Raw genomic sequence first — 16656 nt, 5'->3', positions numbered from 1 at the left:
TAACCAAATGGTTGATGAGGGGATGTTTCCCCTTTTAGAAGTATTCCAGCTAATAACTAAAGAAAGAAAGGCAGAATTAAACTATCACTGTTTTGCAACTCCAAAGGAATGACTTTAGGTCTTGATTACCAGTGGCTGCTAAGATCACAAAAACAGACAACTAGACATTAGTCCTCCTGAATGGAGTACACACCAGGTGTATAATATATTCTTCAGAAAACTCCAATCTGTATGTGGTCAAAAAATGTGTGCACTCTTAATCAGTGCTGTCCAATAGAAACGTGATCCATAGGTGTAATTATTCAACTCAATTCAAACTCCATTTCAAACTCTCTTTCAAGTGCCCAATAGCGATACATATCTACCATACTGGGCAATGCAGCTCTAACCACTAAATTAGAGATATGGAAACAGAGGAACATGCTATCACAAGGCTGCAACAAGCAAAATTCAGACTGGAAACTTCAGGTAAAAATTTCTTCAAGTAATAAATCTCAAGGGTACAAGAGTACACAGGAGGAAGCAAGAAAGACCTACGGATTATCAGAAACTTAAGAAACATATCAACCAACAGTGTATAGATTGCATCTAGATCTTAATTTGAGCCAAGTGTAAAACACACATTTATGAGATAAGGAAATCTGAACACTGGGAATTTGATGATATCAAGAAGTCATTCATTTCTTTCAGTGCAATAATGGCACTATGGTTACATTTTTAAAATATCTTTTAGAGCCACATACTGAAAAAAATTTTTTTAAGTAGACTCTATGCCCAAAGTGGAGCCCTACATGCTGAAATACTTAATTAATATAATGTCTGAGATTTGCTTCAAAATAGTCTATAGAGTAGTGGGTTGCAGATGAAACAAGATTTGCCGTAAGTTGACAATTATCTGAAGCCAGATGATGGATATACAGAAAAAATTATACTATTCTCTTTATTTTCGGATGCTTGAAGGTTTCCACAATAAAAGAAGATTTTTGGGGGGAAAAGATTACAATGATACTGTCTATATTCTCAGAAGTACAATTCATCAGGCACTACTCTATGTCTTTCTAAACCCATCAAGTACCAGTGGCTGTTGCCACCACCACCATGCAAGGTGATAAACGAGGAAAAACTTACAAAACAAAGCCAAACAATAAAAATAATGTTTACTTTATTAAAACTTTGCAGAAGCTGAATGAAAGAGGGAAGGCTTTTTTCCACCTGAGGTTAAATCCCTTCCTCTTGGGTTCTGCTGCCTATTTTCCTGAATCCCTCCTTCACACTCATGCCCCCATCAATGCAGATGTCTTAGTGACAAGGCTGCCTGCATACTGAACACATCATACAATTCATCTTTTATTTCTATTCTTCCTACATCTCATCAGACAGCAAATGGTGGGGATTTATAAAAGGGCACACAGGCCTATGGGGATTATGTGAGGCTAATCACAACAGATTTTAAGGTATATGAACTTAGACACACACTTTGGAGCGCTGGCCCTCATATCCTATCTGTTAACTCTGAAGTGCATACTATATAAATTTAACAATGCAGATTAAACAGAAAAAGAACAAAGGTGTTAGCATCTTGTACCCCAGAACTTCCAACTACACGAAATCATTTCCAAGGTTGTCGTCCTTTCCTGCTTATCTAGAGTTGGATTCCACAAAGTTTGGTGCTGGAGATTCACCTTCTCCTAGCAAATGTCTATTTGACAAGTTTGCATTTTGGAGTGAAAATGTGTTTCATTCATGTTAAAGTGTGTGTAGTGATTTGGTAGGCAACAAATTTGGGGGCAAAGGCTCAAACTAAAAAATAAAAATGATATTTATTTAGCTTTTCGGAAATATAAATAACACGATAAATGACAAAGAGCAAAACAAAACAAAACAAAATAAAACAAAAACCCTGGCATGTTATGATTGATCATTCCCAGGCACAATAGCATTTATTAATGAATATAAAAAAATAAATTTTACTATTTTTATCTGCTTTCCTCCCAGCTTTAACTACATGGGTGTTTTTGAAAGTTTGAGTTCCTAAGAAAATTCCACAGCTATACCAGCCCCTACAATGTGACTGAGGGAGGTTAAGATAAATTTCTATCATTGGGGATTCTGAACAACTAGATCTTCAGGAACTTAAATAACACGTGTTTTTGTTAGGATCCTTCTAACATGGGAAGATGCAGCCATTATCCATTAAAACACGATCCAATATGGATACAGGTTTTCCAAGTTCTCCACATGACTACCAGACTAGGCCATGAGCTTTTCTGGCAGCCCAGTCTGTAGCCTCTCAAGCTGCACCAAAAGTGGGATTCATAAAACCATAGATAAAGCATTTCTGACCTTTCCTCCTAGAAGTGAGAGGGTTCTTTGGGTAAAGAGGTTTTACATCAAAGCTTGCCTTCACACTCAGTACTGGGGGAAGGGCTGAGTCTACCCAATGCACATTTGTGTTGAGTGTATGCAGTGTACTTACCCATCACCACACAAGAAGTTAAAGAGTAAATTAACAAGTCACTCTGAACCAAGCCCCTTCAAAACAGAGGCAAATTCGGCGAACCAAGGTCACTTTCTGTGGTAATAACCCCAGTTCACCTAGGTCCTTTCCTGAAGAAACATATTAATCTCCTGATTCAAGAGGCATCTCTGGCCAGGACAGAGCACTCAAAGAAAACGTAACTTCTGGGTAGAACAATGCCACATGGAGTTTAGAGGTTGTGGTTTAGTCTATAGCACGAGAAGATGGTGGCATCACTAGTATTTAGAGCTGGAAAGAGCCTTGGCCGGACCACACTTCTGGAGCGTCTTTACTAATGCAGCTTAATGGCTGTTGCCCAGATGTCGTTGCTGGGGAGCGGGGGAAGGACCCATCCTTGGGGAACGGAGTTGCCTTTGGGATGATCAGATGGCACCAGGTACTGATCCCAATCATGCCTTAATAAGAACATTGTAGAACAACTGTTTATTTGTTTTATTCCAAGCAAGATGTTCAGCAACTAAATACTCTATTTCAGGACTTAGCTTTCAAGTGACTGATGTACCAGTCCACTCAAGAATTTGACTTCTAGGCATTATGCAAAGGACAGTATTTCTTAAATGTACACATAAAGGGGGAAAAAACTGCAAACAACGTATGATCTTATGGGTAACCCAACAATAAATATACAGTTGATCCTCATTATTTGCAGGTTCCATAATCGCAAAGTTGCCTATTCACTAAAATTTATGTGTAACTTCATAATCGTTACTTGTGGTGCTTTCATGGTCACTTGCCAACATGCAGAGCCATGAAAAATCTAAGTCACTGACAGGTACATTCCCAGCTGAAGTCAAATAAGGTGACACTGTCTTCACTGTCGTCAAATAAGGTGACACTGTTTTCAGCCTCATATTGTAAAGTGTCCTTTTTGCAGTGTATTTAGTACTGCATTTTTCACATATTTGTGCTTTTATTGGTTATTTTGCTATTTAAGATGGCCCCTAAGTATACTGTTGCAGTGCTAGCTAGAATGAGAAGGCTGGAATATGCCTTACAGAGAGTACCTGTATATTAGAAAAGCTATGTTGAGGCAGGAGTTATAATGCTGTTAACTATGAGTTCAGTGTTAATGAATCGACAATATATATTAAACAAAGTGTTTTTTAAAAGAAATACACATAAAAGAATGTTATGTATTGATTGGTTCACGAAAATGTTGTGGTCCGAGGCTCACAGGAACCAAACCCTGTATTTCCTTTAGGAACAGAATTTGGCATTCCCTAATTCAACACTGCAGCTTTTATAGAACATAACTACCGTGAATAATGAGAATCAACTGTACTTATATTTAAAAGCTACAGCTTGGGGGTGCCTAGGTGGCTCAGTCAGTTAAGCGTCTGACTCTTGATATCAGCTCAGGTCATGATCTCACAGTTTGTGGGATAGAGCTCCACGTCGGTCTCTGCACTGACAGTGCAGAGCCTGCTAGGGATTCTCTCTCCCCGCACACCTCTCCCCGCCCCCGCAACCCCGGTCTGCCCCTCCCCTGCTCTCAATAAATAAATAAAAGCTAAAACTTATGTATTAACCAGAAATATACTTTTCCCAGAACACAAACTTGGTATGCTAATAACCATCATTAGAGCTTTGGAAGGAACCTGATAGATCACTTAGTTCAGTGATTGTCAAACCAGGCTTTGAGGACCACTAGGCCCCAAGCAGATGTTCTGGGGAATCTAGAAACAACAAAGTGCTTCCAGTCAATAACAGATTTAAACTGTCTACACCTACGGAACCCATTCATTCAAACTGTTTTACAAATGGATTTCTCAAAAGACTGCCTTTGGGAAGAGCACTACTGCTAAAGTTTGAAGGCCACATTCCAGTCTAACATTTTCATTTTATAGGTGAGGAAAGTGAGACCCAGAAGAGTTGAAAACTCTACCCAGCTCATTAATAACTGCAGGTTAAGATGAGACCCCCTGTTCCTAGCTCTCTTGGCTTCGACCTGTAAGAACTCACAAGTCAGTTTGGGACTTAATCAGTCTCCACAGGCAAGTAGATAGGGAGGGTTTCTCTCCCTTGGTCTATTTAGCAGCAGAAGAGAATTAGGAAAAGGAAGCCGATGCTTTAAGTCAATGTAACAACTACAGCATGAGATAATACAAAGGGCAAGTCACAACCTGAGTTTCAGTTTCTTCACCTGTTAAAAGAGACATTTATTTCTCAAGGACTGAGGACTAAACAAGATTTATGTGGCATCCTCAGAATTAAAAACTTTATATAAACCTGTACGGAACCTAAAAAAAGAAAAAGCAATACACCTCAACAAAATAAACACTGTAAGTGCTTCTTGCTACCTAAGGGGAAGGCGGCATGGAGAGTGCCCCTCTGACCTTATCTGGATGAGTGCTGGCAGGGAGTGCTCAGCCTGGAGGTAATACTGTCGGAAGGGTTGCAGGAGGTGTGCAAGTGGGAACTCATCTGAAAAAGAAAAGGCACATTACCACATCATCATGTCTCATACCTAGAGGCAAGCTGACTGAACCTATGACTATGACAGTACAACAATGCAATCAAACGTTTCATCTTTATCCATGATTTCCAGTACACAGTTCAGAATTTTAAGTCTCAAAGGTTTCATTTGCTGCCTACCACCTTAGTTTAGGTTGAGATCATCCATTAGGGAAAGAGCTGCCAATCTAGCATCTTTCTTTTCTCCACTGGTTACAAAAGAACTTACGTGGATCCCCAAATAACTTGGACTCAATTTCACGCTTCTGAAGTAAAATTTTCTCTTTTTCTTTCCTCTGTTTCTTTTCAAATTCTCTTTTCCTCTCTTCTTCTTGTTCTCCTTCCAACATAACTCTGAGGGCTCTCTCTTCAGCTTCGTATAATTCAGAGCGTTTTTTAATGAGTTTTCTTAGTCGCTGAAGATGATGCTCAAAAGTCTCATCTGCTGAAGCTGGAGGACAGACCCCTAGGAAGAGATCCAAACAGCATTTTAGGTACAACTTTTTATCCCCAACATGTGTTCTACTGAGCAGACACAAAGTCCTACCTACATTATGAATTTGCTTAGTTTATAAATTCTAACCAATCTTCAAGGCTCAATTTGATCTTGAGTCTCCAATTAATCTGACCTCACCCTGACTTTCTCTAAGTCCTCTCTTTGGATCATACCACTTAACCTTTGATTTTATTTCTAATGGTTTTGATCCTTTGGCTGGACAGAGAGCTCACTGAAGAGAGAAACTCTTATACTTCTTCATTGTGATATTCTCACAGCACAGGCTCCCAGACCAAGTAATAAACAATTTACCTTCTGACTGAATCTGAAGTTCTAAGAGAAGACACTTGGATAGTGAGGAAGAAATACATGTAACCAACCTACTAACCTCACAGTCTGCTGCTTAGTGTAGGATGACCAAATATTTCAGTTTGCCCAGTTTTAGTACTGAGACCCCAGCGTCCTGGGAAACCTGGGATGGTTAGTCACCCTGATTTAACTGTGAAGTCAGCTAAAAGGATGGCCAACACAGCTAGAGCCACAACTGTGAAAATTTGATTATAGACTAGTTATTAGGTGATACCAAAGAATTATTACTAATTTCATTATGTGTGACAGGGGCATCATAGTTGATTATGGGTATTTTATTTAGGTGTTCTATTTTTGTGCATGTGTGAAATTTTTCATAAAATTCCATAAGGAAAAATATTTTTTATATTTATATTTATTTTTTAAGGAAAATACCTTAAAATTTAATGAATACTTGAGTAGACTGCAGTTGTACACTCACTAGCCACATGGCTCTGTGACATAAAAGCTGCTGGAGCTGCTAGATGATTCATCCTAGAGTGACATGGGTGCAGTCCATCCTGTTAGTTCTTGCAAATGTACTTATTATGGGAGCATTTTAACAATACCGGATACCAGGAAGAAAAAAATTCAAATCCCACTAACACAATAAACCATTTTTATTTCCCCCATTGATTCTGCAGTCATTTTTGTCCATACATTATCAACTTCACATAGTTCAACATAGTATGTGTAACTTCTACAGCTCCAGGTCAATTCTCTACATTCTTTTCCAATTTTTATAATTATTTGTTTAATGGCTCTATCCTGTTTCATCAATTCAATGTACCATAATTTACTTAACAAGCTCCCAACTTCTGGACACTTAGGCTGTTCCAAATGTCCTGTTAGCATATACTGTTACAATCAATACTCCTGGGCACGTTACTTGTTTCCTTCCATTGATTATTTCTATATGATAAATTCTCAAGAGAAGAAATGTTCATGAGTACTTTCAAGACTGCCTAGGGGCGCCTGAGTGGCTCAGTCGGTTAAGCGGCCGACTTCGGCTCAGGTCATGATCTCGCGGTCCGTGAGTTCGAGCCCCGCGTCAGGCTCTGTGCTGACAGCTCAGAGCCTGGAGCCTGCTTCGGATTCTGTGTCTCCCTCTCTCTGACTCTCCCCTGTTCATGCTCTGTCTCTCTCTGTCTCAAAAATAAATAAACGTTAAAAAAAAAAAAAAATTTAAAGACTGCCTAAATGTGGTAATAAACTGCTTCCTAAAAGAGTTGATCAAGGCCTTTGGAGGTCTGCTTCTTTTCTCCTTCAACCACTGCGACTAAGTGGTTATGGAATTAGCTCTCCTAGCCTCACCTCCATGGCTAACATTTCTCCAGATCATTTTCTCATGGCTGGCACTCATTCCCAACTAAGGAAACTCTACAACTCAAATCCATCTTTTACTAAGTTGCCAAATATTTTCCAAATACACACAAAATTCTTACGCATGGAGAAGTTCAAGCTGTCACTACGTTGTTTCATAATAATTTCATGATTTTGTTTAATTTCTTTACCTAAACCAGGAACTGGCAAATTTTTCTGTAAAGGGCCAGACAGTACTAAAATCTGCCAGTATGGTGAAATTACAGACACTGCATCAGCCCCAAAGTGCCTCCAGATCCCATGAGGAGCAGTGGCCTGTTCCCATCTCAGGCTGCTAGGCCTGAACCACGAACCCACACATCCCTCACCCTTTCACTGATCACTTCTGATCACCATGACTTACTCCCTCAGAATCGACAACCCTCACCCAGTCTTCCTCTTGGCCCCATGTACTGACACGGTCTAGTTAGTTCCTTCCACCTCCACCACTCCTCATCCAGTTCCTGCAGTTCCTACATACCAGTACCTTCTTTTTTCCCCTTCAGCCACCCACACCTTAGGGCTTTGTCCAGTCTTTGAGCCTTGGAATGATCAAAAAACCCTGCTACCTCTGTCTTAAGCACAATTCTTTTCTTCCCAAACTAGGACTTTCTACCTTCCCAGTAGTCTTATCTCCTTCTCCCCAGAGACTCTTGTCAGCCTCACTAGAAGTTCCAAATGAACATATCCAAATCTACTCGCTTTTCTAGTGGTCTTCATCAAAACCTGTGGTCACCCATAAAGCAAAACCCTAACAACTCTGTGCTCTGTGCTCACCTGCCAGCTGCAGAATACTCCTGCAAGTACTGATATTGTAGCCTAGTGCCAGTATAGAACTACATCAGCTGGGCCCACAGCACCTGCCTACAACCAAACTCCCATGGGTTTCTAGTTGGCTCCCACTCATTCTTCACAGCAGTTATTTCAAACCTTCACTGCTCTCCTAAAGCCTTTCTCTTCTATTGCCTCTCAGCAAACCATCCAGCCTATCTTACAGAACACAGGCTAGCAGGCAGGACATCTCTTAACTTTCGGCCCCCGATTTCACTCATCCGCATTACTACCCCTCCTTGTCTCCTTCATTTTCTTTTTTTCTTTTTTTTAACGTTTATTTATTATTGAGAGACAGAGAAAGAGAGCATGAGCATGGGAGGGGCAGACAGATGGAGAGACACAGAATCTGAAGCAGGCTCCAGGCTCTAAGCTGTCAGCACAGAGCCCGATGCAGGGCTCGAATTCACAAACCACGAGACCATGACCTGAGCTGAAGTCGGACGCTTAACCGACTGAGCCACCCAGGCGCCCCCTCCTTCATTTTCATTCTAGTGGAGACAGATCCTTCTACACTTAAGTTAATACCTCCACCTGGGACCGGAGTCTTCCTACCTTCTACAGGACTTTGAGCCGTCAAGTATCCTTCCTGTGTCTCTCTGACCCTCTCCCTCTACTCATTCCGCAATTATACATGTTCAAATTTTCCCCACAACCCTAAGGGTACCACCCCACCCCTCCACACTACCACTCCACATATATTGATCTTGCTCACTCCTTTCTTCATTTTTTTTTTTTGAAAGTGCAAATGAGCAAGGGCGGAGCGAGACAGAGAAAGAATCCCATGAGGGGCAGAGAGAGAGGAAGAGAGAGAGAGAGAGAGAGAGAAGCAGGGCTCACCCATGGTGGGGCTCGGGCTCACTAACCATGAGATCATGACCTAAAGCTCAAGTCAGATGCTTAACTGACTGAGCCAACCAGGCAACTGCTCACTCCTTTCTTCAGAGGCAAACCTTTTTTTCTTTTTTTAAACTTTATTTTAATGTTTATTTACTTTTGAGAGAGACAGAGACAGAATGCGAGTGGGTTAGGGGCAGAGAGAGAGGGAGACACAGATCTGAAGCAGGATCCAGGCTCCAAGCTGTCAGCACAGAGCCTGATGCGGGGCTTGAACTCACAAGCTGTGAGATCACGACCTGAGCTGAAGTGGGACGCTCAACCAACTGTGCCACCCAGGTGCCCCACTCCCATTTTTTTTTTTAAAGAGAATGCAAGCAGGGTAGAGGGATGGGGTGGGGGGGGAGAAGGAGAGAGAGGGGAGAGAGAGGGAGAGAGAATGAATATCTTAAGCAGGCTCCACATCAACGCAAAGCCTGACTCGGAGGTTGATCCAATAACCCTGGAATCATGACCTGAGCCAAAATCAAGAGTAGGATGCTCAACCAACTGAACCAGGTGAGCACCACAGGCAAACTTTTAATAAGTTGAATTCACTGTTTGCTTTTCTTAATCTCTTATTCCCTCTTTAATGTAGTCTAGTCTGGCTTCAACCCATACCATTTCACTGAAAAAATGCACCTAGCATAAGTCACTGATCATCTGTTGGGTACTAATTCCCATGGATGTTTCTTTTCTTTTCTTTTTTTAAAGTTTTTATTTATTTTTGAAGGAGAGAGACAGAGAGACAGAGCATGAGCAGGGGAGGAGCAGAGAGAGAGGGAGACACAGAATCTGAAGCAGGCTCCAGGCTCTAAGCTGTCAGCACAGAGCCCGATGTGGGGCTCAAACTCACAAACTGTGAGATCACGACCTGACCTGAAGTGGGACGCTTAACCTACTGAGCCACTCAGGCACCCCTCCCATGGATGTCTCTTAATCTTTAGAAACATCCTTCTTACAGATGAGGAAATCAAGGCAAAGAGAAGTTTAAGTAACCTGCCTGAGATTACACAATCTTTCTGAGCATTTGCCACTTTCCAGAAGGAGGCAGAGGACCTACCTTTTTCTCCTATCTCTCTGACCTCTCTTGTGGCCACCTGTTTATCCATCTTTATTTTTACATTCCCTAGGATTTTGTCTTTTTGGCCTCATCTCAGGCCACACAACTCTTTTAAGGTTATTCCTACTTGTGGCTACATGCTGATGAACAGGCACCTCAAACTCAACAGGTCCCAAACTGAACTTGTCAACACCAAGTATATTCCTCCTACTACTGCTGAGTTCCCCAAGTTATTTATTTATACACGTGTATTCTCCCTCGCTCCTTTATTCATTTCTTAATGACCCATAGTTCACACTCCCATATTATCTGTGCCCAGACTATAACAGCCTTCTTAGTCTCTCTCCTTTCCTCCCTTCTTCCTAGATGCTGCAAACCTTTCTCTGCTCTGCCCACCAATCATTGTTGTCATTTCACTTTCTGCTTAGAACTTTTCATGGTTCCTCTCACCTTTAAGCATAGGTGAGAAGTCTAGTCTGGCCCATAAGACACTTTGCAATGTGGCCCTGCTTACTTACATATCCAACCTCATTCTCTCAGTACTTAGTTGGAGGTATATGCACCTTGAGAGAGAAGTATTAAGTATATAACGCAACTAGCTGCTTGTTACCAAATCATTTTACGCCCAAGCCCATTAACTCCACAGAGGCTGCTTATTTTTATAAATCACAATTCCTCCAAAATTTCCTCCTTCTTTTGGATGAAAGTGAGGAAGACTAAGAGTGAGAAATTATGCTAGTAAATTCACTTGGCAAAAGTTTACTGACCACTCACCTCACAGAGGACATAGGGTAGGGGAATATTAAATAATAGCTCTCAGGTTTTCATTCTCGTAAAAAAGAGGTAAGGCTAGACACAGTAGATGCAAACTCCCCTTTGACTCATGAATGTGCTATGGGGGTCATCTGAGGCCTGAATCTGAATCAACCGCTCTAAAGGCTGGCATGCAGAAACTTATCATTTAGCTAGTAAATGAGCTTGGCTGAATACATAATGATCACAACCCAATGAAACTTAATTACGAAGGGTCTGACTCACAGTTTTCATTTATATTTTAAGCCACACAGGGGAAATAATTTGCTACCATGGTACTTGCTAATTTGTGTACTCTCAAATATCCTTGGTGAATATTAACGGCCTATAGCCTACTAAATAAGGCAGTATGTGGTCCAAACCAGGTACAAGTGAGAAGGAGCAGGTCACCTCAGCCCATTTCTGGTAAGGATGGAGGATGCTGCATCTGTATTTAGTTTTGGAAGAACAGTGAGAACTTAAAATGGCAAAGATGGGACTAAAGGCCCTCCACACAAATAGACTGGCAAAAGCAAAGATCAAGATAGGCAAATGTTCAAAGCACAACTAGGGAACTTCTAGAAAACCAGTGCTCCCTCTAGAGGCAAGAGGAAACCAATGAGATTTTCTGATCCAAAAGTGACAGCCATGTAAGCTGAAAACATTCATGTACACTCTGCAAGGTGCTCCCTGCCCTATCCAACCATTCATAACTCTAAAAATATCAATGTTTCAGGTTTGAAATATATCCAAAGGAGCATGCCAAGTTTTCAACACCTTCTAAAGCAAAGTAAAGTAAACAGTAAATATAGGACAGCTTCTGCCTTGGCACATGGGCAAAGGTGACTAGCCATGCCAACCTCACTCAGAAAAGTGGCCAGGAATGCCTGGGGGCGGGGGAGGAGGGGATGATGAATCAAGGGAAAGGCAGTGCAGTGGGTTCCCACACCTGCCTCTCTTTTCAACCCTGTCAATCAAGATATGAACAATTTCTGAGGCTTCCTGCTTCAAAGGTTCTGAGGTACTACTGACAAACTTTGTTACCTTACTGGGTGAAAATAATTAATTATCAAACATTTTCCTTCAAAAATTTGGGGGAGAGAGGGCGCTAGGATAAAGAAAGGGAAGGAGTGGGGCATGAGATGAATAAATCCAAGTAGAAATGCAAAGCCATGGTTACCCTTCCTTGCTGCTGCCTCTTTCCTGAGTTTCCTCAATTTCTCCAAGGCCCGAAGAATGTCCACCATTCTTTTGGTGTCTGCTTGTTTTTTCCTCACTTCAGATAAGACACCATCAGCAGCAGCTTTAAGTTCCTGCTCCTGGAAAAGAAAGAGAGTCTATGAAACCTAGTATTAGGAACAACCTCAAAGCAGAGAACAGCTGCCCAGCAGTGAGATTTCAGAGGATTAGGCAGTCTCAGGGATAAGAATTTCCACAGGATCTACATCCCAATTTCCTGGGCTATACACAACTGCTCTCCACTCCGGTCCAGCCAAGGGGTTAATCTCTGCAGCTTCCATGTGGGAGCTCATCTTTGTTTTTTCCTCAGAATTTCTCCAAGTGCAGTCCAAGGAACATCTGCATCTAACTTACTTTAAGTTGGAGCTCTCTTGTTCAAAGTGCAGAGTCCTGGACCCAAAGACTTAGATTAGAATGGAAGATAAGGAATGGGGTTGGAAAGGCCCAGGACTCTACAATTCTGTCAGTGACCCCCAACACACATAGCTTGCACTCCAGTGTTCTAAAGTGCCAAGGATCTTGTGACACGACAGCCTTTCAAACACGGAAGACCCTATCCTACTCGTTTTTGTTTTTTTTTTTTTTTTTGAAATATACACCATTACCATCTTTATTTTAATTTTTTAATTTTTTTTTAATTTACATCCAAATTAGTTAGCATATAGTGCAACAATGATTTCAGGAGTAGATTCCTTAATGCCCCTTACCCATTTAGCCCATCCCCCCTCCCTCAACCCCTCCAGCAACCCTCAGTTTGTTCTCCATATTTATGAGTCTCTTCTGTTTTGTCCCCCTCCCTGTTTTTATATTATTTTTGTTTCCCTTCCCTTATGTTCATCTGTTTTGTCTGTTAAAGTCCTCATATGAGTGAAGTCATATGATTTTTGTCTTTCTCTGACTAATTTCACTTAGCATAATACCCTCCAGTTCCATCTACGTAGTTGCAAATGGCAAGATTTCATAAGACCCTATCCTACTCTTAAGTTGGTTCACAAGTAGACGAAATAACTCTGGTTCTTTAAACCACCACTCACAGGACCCTGTCTCCAACCCCCTCATTGTGGGTGGTAAGAAAGATCCTTTTGCCTAAAGCTCTCAACCCGTGTATCAAATAAGTGCCTGTAATTTCACCAATACCACCACATCATACAGACATCATACAGTTTCCTTCTTCTGCTTGTACTACTCTCTCTGCCTGGAACTGCACCTGTTGCTTTCACTTGGCTTTGACATTTCCTTCAAGACTCAGGTCAAAGGTCCCCTATCTCATACACAAAGCCTTCCCTTACCCTGTTTCCCAACAGATTGGATATTCCTTCTCTGGGTTCCAATAGCACTTACAGTTGAAACCCTAACACATACCATGCTGTATAGACATGGTCCCCATGAGGCTCTAAGCCCCTCAAGGACAAGCACTATATCCTAATCGTCCCTATCACCAGCACCCAGCAGTGGGTCTGGCACATAATGGGTTCTTATTAAATGTCTGTGAAACTGATACAAACTCCTTAGATTACAGTGTTGCCTCCAAGTATTCTCCTTAAAAGTACTGATATTCCTGGAGGTGTGAAGACAAAGTTTGCCATCACTACATTTCTGGAAGGAGTTGTATCAGAATCTAGGCAGTAACAGACACAAGGAGTATGAGAAGGAGGAAATACTAACTAGTTGTAGAGTGAAGGGACAGGGGAAGCACCTACAGGCACTCAGAAGTAATGAGAATGCCTTAAACAACTATCTGACCAATTTCCAGTTTCACTGTGGCCCCTACTTAAGAGCTTAAGATCAAGAGGCTTTGGAATCAGCCAACCTGGGCTCAAATCAGGAGCAAAACAGCTAGGAACCAGTTGTGTGACTGTTGGCAAGTTAACTTCTCTAGGCCTCAATTTCCTAATCTGTAAAATGGCTTACCTTTCAGGGTTGTTACAAGGATTAAAGATCTGTTATATGCAAGGAATTTAGAGTAGCACCTAGTATTTGGCAAGTGCTCAAAAACACCATTGTTTAACGGGGCGGGGGGGGGGGGGGGGGGGGGAGGGTGTTGGTAATATCTGGTTTAAAACTCCTAAACAAAGGGATCCTGCAGAAGTCATCACTATAGCCCCATCAGTCAATTAGAGTATATGTTCCTTGCGTCAAAGCCCCACGTGTTCTGTATTTTGTATTCTTAAAATCACCCAGACCAGTACAAGAAGCAAGGACACAGATTCTTGTTTGCCTTGAATGTTAGTAAGCGGACAGAACGTTGTAATAGGAGGCAGGGCGTCCGTCATCCCTGCAACGCCACTGTGTAATCCTATACTTTATGTTTACAGAACTCGCGGTGCACCTAGACCATTTGTGTTTTGTATTATACAACATTAACAGGCAATCAGTATAGGGATACGATGTCGGAAATGCTGGATACCTTTTAATTTACGGCTGAGGAAAAAAAAGGCTTAGCTGTAGGAAACGACAGCGCAAAACCTCACGGCCCTTCAGGTTCCAGACTTGAACTACCCCCCAGCCTCCGCACATCTGCCGCTCTTACCCGCTTCTTCTCCTCCACCTCCTGCACGCACTTGACCCTCCAGAGGTCAATCTCCTGCTCGCGCTCCGCTGCTCGCGCGGCCTCCGCCTCCCGCTCGGCCTCGCGTTCCCGAGCCCTCTCGCGAAGCCGAAGCCGGCGGCGCCGGACCCTCTCCAGCCTCCGCCGCGCCTCACCCACATAGGCGGCCTGGGTCAGCAGCTGTAGTCTCTCGGACAGTTCGGCGCGCAACGGCGCAGCCTGGGCATGCAACAGTACCCAGGCCGCGCCGTCAGCCTCGGCCTCGCGCAGGGCCTGGCCCAGGTTGCGCAGCCGTCGCACCAGGCGCAGAGCCCCGCGCAACCGCGCGCGCACTTCGCCCAGGCTGGGCCCGGCGGGCGCGCGTGGAGGGAGTGGGCAGCCCGCCCGCCGCGGGGTTCCGAACACCGCCTCTAGCCACTGCCGGTCGCGCAGGCGCTGCAAGGCCGCGTCCCCGAGTACGTCGGACGGCGGCGGCGCCTCAGGCCAACGGGGGCTCCACGGCGGCCCCGGGCCTGGCGGCGGCGGTCGTGGCCGCTCACCAGCGTCAGTCCCCGGGAAGGGCCGGCACTGGGGCGGCGGCGGAGGCAGCGGCGGTGGCGGCACCGGGTAGTAGACGCCGCCGCCGCCACCGCCGCGAGAGGCTTCCCCGGGGGCCCGGGGCTGCAGAGCCAGCGGGGGCTGGAGGAAGGGGGCGGAGGCCCCCGGAAAGGGGCCGGGCCGCTGGGGAAGAGGCGGCGGGAAAGCCGGGGAGGGCAGCGGCGGTGGCGGACAGCCGAAGGGAGCGGGAGGCGGCGGCTGCGGGGGCGGCGGGCCTGGGCGACCTGGGGCGAAAAAGGGCGGCAGAGCCATGTCCACGACGAAGGTAGTCAGAGAAGTGACAGGAATTTGAGTGGTTCCTGTAGAGGCGGTAGGGGGAAGTGACGTACTACGCGCGCGACGCCTATAGAACGCTTCCGGCCCAGAGAGCCTCGCCAGTAGGTTGGCATTCCTGCAGTTCGTCAATCCTGAATATGAGTAAGCGTTCGTCTTGCGGAGCTAGCTGTTTTGCGAACAATTTAACAGCTACAGGTCTTCTTCTCGTAGAACTACCTGCCTAGTAACGAAAACACATTAATCAAGTAATCGTGCAAACAAATGCAAAGGTGCAGCAGTAAACGGAAGTACAAACAAAGAGGAAAACACTGGGTAAGAAGAACTTAAAAGAGGTTTTGACTTAGTCAAAGAAGTTAGGGAGGTTGTCCTAGGATTTGAGCCTTTATCGTGACTTGGGAAATAAAGGCAGAAGAAAATGGTAGATAAAATTAAATTTCCTTTATAACCTGCATCCCATTGACAAATACTTGAGGCAGGCAGAGTGTAACATTTCTCCAGGAACTCCCAACTGTCTGATTAATGTTTTTTGTTAGAGAGGAAAACAACCTTAGCTTGACAATAGTTAAGCCTCCAGAATCCTATGAGCCTTTAGCATATGACTTTGGAAACTTCCCATTGACTTTACCTCCACCAACTCCCAAGTATATAACCACTCTTGCCTCACAGTCCAGGCAGCTCTTTCTGCGCATGGGTCCTGTCCCTGTGCTTTTAAAAAAATCACCTTTTTGTATCAAAGACATCTCAAGAATTCTTTCTTGGCTGTGGGCTTCAGACCCCACCATCACTCCAAAACCCCATCAGGAACAGCATTTGCAAAAACTCCCCAGAAGGTCAAGCCGGGGAACTGAAAGAATGCCAGTTATGGATGTGATGTGATGTTGGCGTCCCAGAGCCAACGATCAAGAAAGAATTCTTGAGATGTTTCAGTGCAAAAAAGGTGGTTTCATTAAAGCATGGGACAGGACCGTGGGCTGAAAGATCTATACTGGAATTGTGAAGAGCAATTGGTTATATACTTTTAAGTTGGAGGGTGGGGTAGAGACAGTCCTTCAGAAGTGACAGCAGTGAGCCCAATGCAAGATCGAGGCCTGAGCTGACGTCGGAGGCTCAACCAACTGAACCAGCCAGGTGCCCCTCCAAAAGGACTTTCATATGTTAACGAGGACTTGCAGTGTCCTGCAGGTCTGGTTATTGTTAAGCTAAGGTTGCTTTTTGCCTCTAGTAAAGTATTAAGA

The 16656-nt window shown here is 43.7% G+C and overlaps 1 protein-coding gene across 1 annotated transcript; it reads right to left on the bottom strand.

The window, feature by feature from the left end:
* Window positions 1-770: 770 nt before the first annotated feature.
* PDCD7 (programmed cell death 7) lies at window positions 771-15468 on the bottom strand. Its single transcript, XM_042941697.1, has 5 exons — window positions 14531-15468; window positions 11942-12080; window positions 5223-5459; window positions 4876-4963; window positions 771-2934 (listed from the first exon to the last, which is right to left on the bottom strand). Exons 1-5 carry the CDS (start codon window positions 15395-15397, stop codon window positions 2811-2813), a joined length of 1455 nt encoding a protein of 484 aa, XP_042797631.1. The 5' UTR covers window positions 15398-15468; the 3' UTR covers window positions 771-2810.
* Window positions 15469-16656: the final 1188 nt, after the last annotated feature.

Source organism: Panthera leo, chromosome B3 (assembly GCF_018350215.1).
Source record: "Panthera leo isolate Ple1 chromosome B3, P.leo_Ple1_pat1.1, whole genome shotgun sequence".
In the NCBI taxonomy this organism is placed as follows: domain Eukaryota; kingdom Metazoa; phylum Chordata; class Mammalia; order Carnivora; family Felidae; genus Panthera; species Panthera leo.
The sequence above is the reverse complement of the archived record's forward strand: the minus strand, read 5'-3'. Positions and strand labels throughout refer to the sequence as shown.

Excerpts from the sequence above, each read along its gene's own strand:
- PDCD7 (XM_042941697.1), bottom strand. The coding sequence starts at position 15,397 with ATGGCTCTGCCGCCCTTTTTCGCCCCAGGTCGCCCAGGCCCGCCGCCC. Across the intron at positions 12,081-14,530 it reads AGGTGGAGGAGAAGAAGCGG|GAGCAGGAACTTAAAGCTGC; the intron begins GTAAGAGCGGCA and ends TTTCTTTTCCAG. Across the intron at positions 2,935-4,875 it reads CCAGCACTCATCCAGATAAG|GCATGATTGGGATCAGTACC; the intron begins GTCAGAGGGGCA and ends GTTCTTATTAAG.